General features: G+C 37.9%; 1 protein-coding gene across 1 annotated transcript in view; it reads right to left on the bottom strand.

Annotated features, from left to right (window-relative positions):
- Nucleotides 1-457: 457 nt before the first annotated feature.
- Nucleotides 458-12281, bottom strand: part of LOC145985409 (RNA-binding protein 5-like) — a 57181-nt gene continuing 45357 nt past the window's right edge. The window contains exons 16-17 of the mRNA XM_083119400.1: nucleotides 7519-7686; nucleotides 458-2962 (exon numbers count right to left, since the gene is read on the bottom strand). Of these exons, the coding sequence (XP_082975526.1) occupies nucleotides 2813-2962; nucleotides 7519-7686 (318 nt within the window). The 3' untranslated portion in view covers nucleotides 458-2812. The remainder of the gene's footprint in view (nucleotides 2963-7518; nucleotides 7687-12281) is intronic.

Here is a 12281-nt window from a genome sequence, read left to right as displayed (position 1 = left end):
GTTTTTAAGCAATATGGCTTGGTATGGTTGTATTGCTAGCAAGGGAAAAAATAAATCTATTTATTTGAAAACTGGTAATATTTATTTTATTTGGTGCCATAATGTTTACTATTTTCCTTTCTTTTTTCACCTTCTTTGTCAGTGACCAAGGTAACAATGCACTACCCTCTCCATAGGTGCAGCTGTCACGTCACATCACATTATTGTTTTATTCTTCACGTCATTCCACATAACATTATGAGTCTAACTAAACTAAAAAGTTGGGAGAACTGACAACAATACTGTACTTGGAAGAAAGGAAAAAGAAAGAAGACAATAAGAAAGGGAGAATACAACCATCCTGCAACATCCCAACATAACATCCATCATCCTTGTTATCATCTGAAGAAGACTTGAAACAGTAGAAATATTGTTTAAAAACAATTACATGCCAGAATCACCAATAAAAGCACTTGAATACTAATCACTTATATTATTTATTATTAAAAAAAAAATAATGTTACATGTTTAACATGTAAAAATAACAGATTGGTATAACACAACATACAAGTAAAAAGAGCTGGTTCATGAAAATTTACGTTGCTGCCTATATTTAGCTCACAACACAAATCTTACCAGCTGCAAAGATTCTATTAGAATTATAAATATATTTAAAAAGGAACTTTTATGTGCTCAGATTATTTTATTTGCACAAATTGTAGAACTGAAAAATGGTACCAAACATTTATCTCCTGGTGAATACAAATAATGTTTATTTTATTACTGAACATTACATTGTTTCCTAACTTTCCTATAATAATGTAACGTTCCATACATTGTAATTACATTCATCAGGCTTCTAAATGCATGGCACTTTCGATCACAAATACATTTAACGTATAACAGCTTTACTTAAATATATATATCTCGTAATGCATCAACCATGTTTGTCAGTCTTACAAAAGTGTATACACTACATATTTATAAAACACATTCCGAACAAAGTTAAAAGGAAAGAACTCAAAGATTTTAATAATTATATTCATAAAGTGCAAGTTAATTTTTGAATGTTGGTAATAGTCCCAGCAGTTTGATTTTAACAGCCAAAGATACAGAGAAGTACTAGTCATCGAAGAATTATTTTTTTCTTTTCTTCTGTTAAATACAACACAAAACAAATAACCAGCGCAATAAAAGACCTTAAAATTCTGTCAAAAGCTTGGACACACATTTAACGTGACTTTTATCATGCTGGTTATGTTTTCTGTTGTGTTTAACTAAAATATGTAATGTTTCCAGTGAGCAAAGGAAGCTTATTCTTTTAATCCGCAGAGTACCTGGATATTATAGTACTGAAATGTTTGTGTGTAATTATGGTGCTTTTTTGTGAGTGTGTGTGTCTTAAGCAGGTATAGTAGGTCCAACATATCATTAAAATAATATGTCACTTCAATAAACATTTTCAATCTTACTTGTAACACAATACAATAAACACACCTGTATTTAAATATATATATCCATTCATTCATAATGGTTATAAACACTCTGCTTGTACTTTTGAAAATAAAAATTAGGTAGAGAGCATGGGATAGAAATTTTGAGAATGCAAAATGACTGTGTACTGTAAAGAAAGACTGGTTAAGTTGATGCATACAATGCAGTCGGGGAAGGAAACACTCAAGAGTTAACAAAATGAAATGACCATCCTGAAAAATAGCTAAACTAAGTAAACCATTATGGTTCTTCTAAAAAATATATAATTCTGTGTCACTTGCTGTGTACTTCAAAGAAGCTGATGTTTCACTGTGTTTATAATGTATTTAGCCTGTAATTATTCATTTTTCATTGTCAATGTTCACATATTTTGAAGTTCACTGTTAGTGTTGACATATGTAGTCTAATTAAAATTTGTAGATAGAAAAACTTCAAATTCTGTGTAATCCTTCTTCACTCCCAACAGTTAATAAATATGTGAATGAAAAGTAATTATGTGCTGATAAACAAACAGGAGAAATAGGCAGGGTCATTTTTGTAAAAGTTTTTGTTTGTTGTACCAAAGATATGCAACACTATGTATATAAATCTACTCAAAATATCAGTGAAGTTTCATGTACGTATATTACAAGATTATGATTAACAAGATGTTTTTTGATTTGTAGAATAATGGAAAAATTGTCAGTTACATGTGAAAGGGAGCTAAGCTAACTCGTGTAACTGTTAAAAATATGGTAAGGACACTCGTGTAACTGTTAAAAATATGGTAAGGACATCTGGATCATGTAACTGAGAGAATATGAAAATTACGATTAGGTGGGCATATATACAGTATGTCCAGATGAGAAATAACAGTAAGAAATATAATATGGCAAAGTCAAACTGGTTTGTGAAACAAAGGAAATATGCAGATACGGGTTATTAAAGGTCATTAACACACACAATTAAGTAAATTTTTCCAGTGTTAATCCTCCCAAAGAGCAAACACTTTTCTTCCTGACTGAAAACATATCTGTAAGGGACTGCTGAAGACAAGTAGGTTCAATTTTTGCTCCTTGCGAATAATGTGTGAAGACTGTTCACATAACAGATCTAGAAACTTCGAGAAACAAAACACATTCTGTGGCTACAAAAACCAAATAGCCTTAAACTTATTTTTAACCATTGGATATTGACAAGAATCCTTGCAATTATTCAACAAAGGGTGTAGAAATGTGTAAGAAATTTTGGAAATTACCAGGGGATAAGCAAAATATTTCTATTCATTCAAAGTTTGGCCAATTCCTCTGTTTCTTGCATCTTGCCTCATGAGATCATAAATATCAGAAACTTGACTCTCTCAACTGTTAACTTCATTATCTTGTTCCATCAGGTCCTGATATCTAGCAAACGTCAATTTCTTCACACATTCTTTATATGATTCACCAGCAAGAGCTCCAAAATTACCAATTCTTGTACCCAATCCTGCTGTAGATGTCCGTCTTTCACTCTGAAACAGTAAAAACTTTGATAATACATATTTTAAGAAGGTTTATGTCATCATTCTGGAAATATGTTTTTTGACTTTATTACTGAAGAAAAGTAAACAATCCTTCGAGCCTACCTTTGTGTAATCAACATGAAATTTCAGTAACTGTGGACTCTGATACAGCTTCCAGATGATCTGAAATCTCCATTTTTTCATTTTTTTTGGCCATTACTTCAAATGCACAACACTTTTGAAAGTTCCCATTTGCACATTTCCACTAACGTAAATAACACACAATATAAAATTTAGCAACCAACCAAATGAGACAACAATAAAATCAACGACACTCATGTAAAACTAAAAAATATAAAGCAAAAAAGACAATGGAAAGATACTGAAAAAAAATACATCCAGTTAATATTATTCTCTGGAAAAACTTTTAACTTACACTAACATGTGCTTTAATTATGTTATAGTAAAATGTAATCTATGTAAAACTTGCTAAACTAAAGTTTCCATTATGTACAGAAATGAATAAGTGATAGACTAATAGTCTTTCGTGCAGAATCCAAACAATTCCCCTGGAGAATAAACCAGGAAGTCATTCATTTCAAAGAAAAGCCTTCAGATTATCTAAAGATCTTGTCAAATCTCAACAACATTTTATCCAAATATCAGATATTTATTTGTTTACAATCAACCAGATACAGTGCACCCGAGCTAGCACTATGACCTTTTCTATAAATATATATATATATATATATATATATATATATATATATATATATATTTCCATTTAGCCATAATACACCAATTCAGGAATGCATGCCACCATACCTCTCAGACTCAACCTAGCCACCCAATAAGTATTCTCCCATCTCTCCCCTAACCACAACCCACCCACCCACCATATCCATCCTGCAGTAAACACTGGTGAAAGGATCTTTTCGCAAAACCCATGTTCTATCACTTGTTTCTGGCACCACTGTGCTGATGGACGCTGGTGTCAGTATTCTGTGCCTCTACGCTTTTGTACTCCATACTTTTCTACCTACTCTGAAAATGAGGTCATGACCTCGAAATATCAAACTTTTCTTCAATTGTGGTAAGTGTCTACCGTCTCCTAGGACATTTTTGTTTATCCACCCTTCTAGCACTCTTTCTCATTCTATCCCTTTACACACACACACACACACACACACACACGCATACACACACACACACGCATGCACACACCCCCATGCATGCCCCCCCCACACAGAGGAATAGGATCAGAAAAGGTGCCAGAAGGGCGGATAAATACAAATGATGAAGGAGACAGAAAACATTTACCACACGAAGAGAAATAATTCTATATTTCGCGATCTGAGTCGCATTTTCAAGGTAGAAGAAAGAAGGATCACAAAATATAGAATTATTTCTCTTCGTGTGGTAAGTGTTTACTGTCTCCTTCATCATTTCTATATATATATATATATATATATTCTGAGTATTCTGTGCCTCTACTCTTCGTAACGCCGATCTTTCTTCTTCAACTTGAAAATGCGACATAGATCGCGAAATATAGAATAATTTCTCTTCATGTGGTAAGTGTTTACTGTCTCCTTCATCGTTAGCATATATATATATATATATATATATATATATATATATATATATATATATATATATATACACGAGGGTGAATCAAATATGAATGAGCCTTGATTGGCTAAGCGTCAGAATGGGTAGCAGGGTGTGATTGGGCATGTGCTGCCGGTAGGTGGGGCTGTCGTGAGTCAGGAACCAGAACAACCGGCGTGTCGCATGCTTCGTTTAGTAGCTCTCACGATGAGCGAGCAGTGTGTGCCAGTGTCTGTTGCGCAACGCATAATCATCAAGTTCCTCACTCAGGAAAACGTTATGACCAATCAGCATTGGGCATACATGCCCACACACAAATAACCACAGGCCAACCTAAGTACAAGGGCCATTAGGTTGGCATCAGGGAAAGCTTGTGCCCAGAAACTTATACCCCCCACCCCCAATTAGAATCATAGGTCATGTTTACCAACCAGTTGTCACTCATGGGAGGGGTAGAAATGCTTTATTTATAAAGAACCAACCATTGTTAGGCTAACAGTAGCCATTTTGGAGAACAAAAACCATGTGCTCCAAATCACATGTTTACTAAATCTTTTATTCTTTACTGAAAATCAGAGATTTAGGTAAAATAATGCCTAATTTGTTAAAAGTAAACTCATTTGCAATTATCTGGCATAACTAAGCCAGAAAAGCTGAAAAAACACTTTTGTTTATGCTTTTTAAGCAATTGATAACTCTGCCATCTGGTGGGAGAAAGTGGCAATTCTCCCAAAGACGAGGAAAGATCTCAAAGGACTCCAGCTGGCCAATGAGAAGCCGTCAAGGCTGTGACGTCACAGAGGAGACTTTCAGATGGCCTATTGTGTTCTGAGCTTGCTAGTCAAGCTCACTTGTATTACAGACCCACCTGAGAGCAGGTCAGCTTGGAAGTTGCTGGTAAAATCCAGTGTGAGAATGGCCACCTATGCCAGCAACAAAGGATACATAAAGGGAAAAGGGATCTAAGGTCCTGTTACAGTAAACACAGGCCTAAGTGTGTGTGACCAAGTGGGATATTGAGTCCACAAGTGCATTTAAGGATCCCAGTGAAAATTCAGCAAAATAGCGAGTTTTGTGTCCCTCATCCCATGTGGAAATCCAGACCACATGGTCGGCAGAACTGACGCCATAGAAGCATCCATAGGATATCAAAGAATATCCAAGTTGTTCTTAGCCATCCATCCAAGAAAAGCCAGGAAAACTCATTTATCACCCCCCAAAGCCTTTGTTACACCAAGGAAGCACATAATATTAATTTTTTAGTGTGGTGTACCACAAATTTGTCCATGTGGCGATAAAGAGTGAAATAGCGTGTGTAAGGCCCCAGGTATGAGTGATATAGTGTGAAAACGGCTGATATGTAAGTACAAAATCTTTTGTATATCTTTTTTGTGTCTTGTACAGTGAAGTGCTCATGTTTGGTGGCAGCTATGCCACAAGCGATGTTCTTTTCAATGAATAAATATGTATGTCGTTTAAAGGTGTCTGACCTTCTATCATTTTAGTGAATCATAAGCCTATTAAGCCCTCCTCTAGTTACCGATTATTAAAGTTAGGCTAAAGTTCGTCTGTTGCTTAACAGATATCTCAGGGGATATCTGTTACTATACGGAACACCACACGTGGAATAGGGTCTGCATGTGGCCACGTAAAGCGTGGTTCTCTTTTGTTTTTGCTGTTTTTGATATATTATATATTTAAAGTTAACCTTTTGTAAAACCAACTTTAAAGCAACATAATATAATATAGACAAAACAAAGTAAGCAAGCCCACAACACTAAAAACAATCCCCCTTATAACGTCAAACCGGCCAAAATTTACCGGAGACTGCAGGCTCAGTTTGGGAATGGTACCCTCTCGTGGGCAAGAGTGAAGATGTGGTGTAAGGAATTCCAGCAAGGCCGTGAACGTGTTGCAAATGAAGTGCACCCCCGTCGTCCTCGCACCAGTGTGACGAATGACAACATGGCTCGTGTTCGTGAGCTTGTCGAACAGGATCGCCGAGTCACTGTGAAGCAAATTGCGGCAGAACTTGGTGTGAGCTATGGAAGTGTCCAATCAATCATCACAAAGCACTTGGGCTTCCGCAAAATCACAGCTCGGTGGGTTCCCAAGCTGCTGAATGTTGCTCAAAAAGATGACCGAGTTCGCATTGCTCGCCAGCTTCACACTCGTTTTGACGTGGAAGGGGAAGCAATTTTGCATCGCATCGTTACCTGTGACGAGACATGGGTGCATCATTACACCCCAGCATCCAAGCGTGCCAGCATGAAGTGGAGGAGGAAAGGCGAAGGAAACCCCGTGAAGGCCAAAGTTCGGTTGTCTGCGGGGAAGGTGTTGTCCACGGTGTTTTGGGACTGGAGGGGGATCCTACTGGTGGATTTCTTACACGAACGTCGGACCATCAACGCACCCTACTACTGCGGCCTCCTGGATCAAGTTAAGGTGCAGTATCGACGCAAACGACGAGGCTGTCCCATCCGCCAGGTCTTGTTCCTCCACGACAATGCCAGACCCCATACAGCAGGTGTTACGTGGCAGAAACTGGTGGAAATGCACTGGGAACCGCTTCCACATCCACCGTATAGCCCAGACCTTTCACCATGTGATTTTCACCTGTTCGGACCCCTCAAAGAAGCACTTGGGGGTGAGCGATTTGCGACCAACGACCAGGTGGAAACCTTTGTGCGCAACTGGTTGGCTACCCACCCAGCTTCATTCTACAAGAACGGCATCAAGAACCTACCACAACATTGGGACAAATGTATCACTAAGGGCGGAGACTATGTAGAAAAATAGGATGTGGCAATGTCTCTGTTTCCTTCAATAAATTTTGTTTTTCCACACAAGGCTCGTTCATATTTGATTCACCCTCATATATTCAAGTATTTATGACATTTAAAATGAATTAATATCAATGATGATACACAACAATAAAAATAAGTCTCCTGTACCTCTATTATTTTTGTTCGGCCTTGGTTTGCTTTTCCTAAACCCATTCCTTCATGCCATCCCATTTTGTGTAGTATTTTGCTTCCTATGTTATCTGGCCCAATTCCTGCCTTTGTTGGTTCTTCAAACCATGTAGCTGCTGCTTCCTTCTTTGCCTTAAAGTACTTTTCCTTAAAATATGAAATTATACTGATAAAAGCACTTAATTTAAAATTATCCACTTAATTTGCACCTTGCATCACATCTTGAATGAGAGGAAAAAGTTTCCACGAATAGGCAATTTTATAATTGTAAGGACAACTTTATTAGCAACTAAGCTACATACACCCATCACCAAACAGGAAAACTGGCTTCATCATGGGGCAATCTTGAAACATATCTAGTTACACTACTACTACAAAATGCATCTTTCGAAGACCAGTACTCTATATTACATAATATCTGAGAAATTAAGCAAAATTAACTTCTAGATTCAAGATTAAAAAATTGGATTATTATTTGTTATTTATTTACCAGGCTGTCCCAGAAGTCCTGCACCATCAGCGCACTGAGCTCCAAGAGGTGAAATTTGTGAGGGTAGGTTGCGCCACCGGTGAAAGGCTGTTGGCAGGCATAGAGGACAGGTTCGTTGGTTCAAGTGAATGCACGGACAGCATGTGTAGCGAGTGTTCCCGTGAAGTTAAAGTGGGCACGATGAATGAGGACCAAATTGCACTTCGTGCAGTGCTGCGTTTTTTATGCAAAAAAAAAAAAGACTAACAGCAAAAGCGGCAGCGGAGAAAATTTGTCGTGTGGAGAACGAAGAAGTGCTGAATCGATCGACAGCTTCCCGTTGGTTTAAAAAATTCGCTTCAGGCGATCTACACCTCGAGAACAAGTCTCGCACGGGGTGACCTCCGATGGACATTCACGAGTCTCTGCAGGATGCTGTGAATGCTACACCACAATCCAGCACACGTGGGTTAACAAGAGTAGTTGGGGCATCCAAATCGACAGTAAACCGTCACTTGCATGGCATGGATTACACCAATAAACAACCCCGACAAAGTCCGCAAGAGCTGATTGAGGTGCAGGCCAAGCGCAGAATTGCAATTTGCCAGACATTGCTACCAAACCTGAGTGATCTTCATTTTTGGAGAAGAAATGTAACAGGAGACGAGAAGTGGGTGTTTCTGAAAACCCTGATACACGTAAACAGTGGGTGAAAGAAGACAGGAGGCCGTCGCCCATGTGAAACAGGACAGATTTGGGAAAAAGCTCATGCTGAGTGTGTGGTGGAATATTGACGGGATTGTCCATTATGAGTTTGTTCCAGAAGGTCATGCTGTAACAGGTGAACTGTATTCTGAACAATGACGCCAAATGTATGCCATTCTGAACAGGAAATACCCAGCATTAACGAGGAGGAAGAGGTTACTGCTGTAAAATGACAATGCTCCCAGTCACCGGTCTCGAAGAGTGACCAACACACTAGCTGAGCTTGACGGATTTGAGTTGTTACCTCATCCCGCCTATAGTCTGGAAGTTTCACCATCGGATTACCGTTTGTTTCGCTCTCTCTCGCATTTCCTGTGTGGTCGGCACTTCAGTTGATATGATGAGGTAAATTCTGCCTGTCGTGAGTTTTTCAATTCTAAACCTGCCACCTGGTATCGCCATCAGATTGAACTGTTGTCGCAGAGATGGATGAAGGTAATTGAACATGGAGGCTTGTACTTTGCTGAATAAAGTCTGTCTTTGTTTCTGATATTCTGTTTCATTTTCCCCCTTGTATGGTGCAGGACTTCTGGGACAGCCTGGTATGAACAGTACATTTATTGTTTCTTTAACAAGTAATGTTTCACTAACATTCCCCTTGCATATTCAGACCTAATGGATGATGCACCAACAAGTGCATTTATATTTTTTTTTTTTTTTTGCCACTTTCGGCTAATCACAATGATGAAGATTAGTAATGATTAGATGAAATTGAAAGGAACACCCATGGCTAGACTGGGATTCAAACCCATGAACTTTGATAGTGAGACTGAAAGTTGACCATATAAGAAGCTTGTGAAATGTTACCTGCCATAAAAACAATCAATGTGCTGCTTATAAATAAACAGTTAAGACTAATGTATGTTCTAGTATAAGACATAAAACATTGTCAAACATATGCAGTAAAAAAAATGGCACTGCATATGTGAATGAGTACCAATATAGAAGAAATTAGAGAACAGCAAAGATGTTTCCCTCTTTTTATAACAATCATTCTTTATTAGTAGTATTATTATTTTGAAGGTATTTCATGGGGGGATTGAATCCCCCCTGTTCCAAATAAAACCTTCTTAGCATGCCCTTGGGGTCATTCCACGTCAATTCATCCATGCCATGTCACCCACCATCTCCGATTTTGATGAAATTCGGTATACTTATAGAACTTTTGATGCTGATTACAAAAATGACAACTTTTTTAAAATTGGTCAAGGGGTTCAGAAGTTACGCGCTTCTTAAGATCTCTGTGTACGCCACATCCGGCTCCACTTTGAATGACACGCATTAGGTTATAAACGATCGTATCTTCCCTTGGGTTTGCCGTAGAAACTTCAAGTTTGTTTTCTTTTGTTCAGAATGGTATAAGCTTTCATTTAAATAATGTTTCAGATGAATGCATCAGTAAACATGTATTTTTATATATAGTTTTATGTATTTTTTTACAAAAATAAATGACTAACTTCAAGAGCGAATTTCATGCAATGCCCCCCCTTCAATTTCCCCCCAATTTTATGTATAGGTAGCTCAGTGTGTGTACTAATGCCTGATGAAAAAATGGGGATGGGCGGTTCAGAGACAGGGTGATAAAAAAATAATTTGCATAAAATGACATTAAAAGTAAATCTTATTAAAAATGCTTATGTATTTAGCACAACGCCTGAAGTACAATATGTTTCAAGTTACAATATTCAAAATTTATGTTCACTAAGCATAGGCGTAACCTGGCGGGGGCAAAGGGAAGCTCTTGCCCTCTCCAAAATTTATAAGTTAAATATATTTTGTGATCCTCCTGGCACTTGAGGAACAAACGAATAAAGAGTAATAATTGTGATTTTTCAAATGTATTTATCAAATAATCCTGGACACTATTTTTATGCGATGGAAAACTTTGCAATTATCTCAACCCGAAGAAAGTTTCCAAGTGACCCATTAAGATAGTACCTAAAAAGTGTACTCTATGCATTGCCAAAATTTCATGTACTATAAATTGTGCCGTTCACAATTTAGATGGATATTTTGACCATTTCAAACACACTAAAGTATTTGACTTATCACTAAATACATATGTCCATCCATTTGTGTTGTTAATGTCCCCTGGACACAGCATACTTTTTGGCCAGTAGTGGGAAGTTGATGGACAAAGTGGATGCAAAAATTTAATAGCTGCATCGCAATTTTCACGTGGACTTTTGAAGCAATCCTACTAACAAGTTTGAGTCACGCACACACATGCTACTACATAACTGTTCACTGTTGGAATTCGAAAGCCACTTGTTCACAAAAGTCGGTCTCACTGCAGAACATGGGCTGCTGTTTTCCTCTAAATAGACGAACAAAATTTATATCCCCTGAAAGTACGTACCTTCTACATGCATTTTCCGGTGTTCCTTTTACGATTACTATTATACTATTACGCGTAAAAATATTTTTTCCTGGTACTAAAAGCAATGCATTTGTCAATTCCTTCGCGTCCATATTCTTTACGAACAGTTGCTTTCATTTGTTTCGGGGTTTTCCTCTCCGCACAACAGTTTGACCACCTTGTGTTCCGACGTCATATTATTTACAAACAGTTCCTTTCATTTCTTTTCACGAGGAATGCCTACAAGGTTAGGTTAGGTCTGTTAGGTTAGGTTTCATTAGCATAAATACAAAACAACGATAGTCTAACGTGACAACGTAGGCATCGGGCATTAAATTAACAACCTTTTTCCCATGTGCTCAATTGTTGTGCGATAAGCATTTGTCTTGTGTTCCGACGTCATATTCTTTAAAAACAGTTGCTTTCATTTATTTTCACGAGGAATGCCTATAAGGTTAGGTTAGGTCTGTTAGGTTAGGTTTCATTAGCATAAATACAAAACAAAGATAGTCTAACGTGACAAAGTAGCCATCCGGCATTAAATTAACGAGCTTTTTCCCGTGTGCTCAAGTGTTGTGCGATAAGCGAGACCTTTCGCATACACAGACTGTCGTCTGTCTTTTTCGCGGCATTCGAGTTGATTCCGTAAAAATGGCTTGGCCACACGGATTCTGGAACAGAAGAAAATTGTATTCGGTTTTGGGAAATCACAATGATTGTATATCTTGGTGTGAGGATAATGGTTTTCTCAAGACAGAAAAAATGTGCAGGAAGCATAAGTGTTCCATGACATTAGATCTAACGCATGGTAACGTAGGTAGTTTCCGGTGTCAAAAATCAAGTCACGGATCTCAATATCGCATCTCCAGAGCAAAAGGGACATGGTTCGAAAATTCAAAATTGGATCTCCCCACCACTTTCAGCCTTATGTACAGTTTTGCTCACGGCGATTCTTATGGCAGTGCAATTAGAGAAGCGTGTGATGCGGATGTAAAGGAAATTAGCGAACACACAGTGTGCGATTGGTACTCGTTCTGCAGGGAGACAATTGTCATTGACTACAGAGAACATGAAAACCTTCGGGGTAAAATTGGCGGTCCAGGCAAAATAGTGCAAATTGATGAATCTAAGTTCGGAAAACGAAAATTT

Source organism: Lepisma saccharinum, chromosome 3 (assembly GCF_977018435.1).
Source record: "Lepisma saccharinum chromosome 3, izLepSacc3.1, whole genome shotgun sequence".
Lineage (NCBI taxonomy): Eukaryota > Metazoa > Arthropoda > Insecta > Zygentoma > Lepismatidae > Lepisma > Lepisma saccharinum.
Note: the sequence above shows the minus strand (reverse complement) of the source record. Positions and strands in the feature narration are given on the sequence as shown.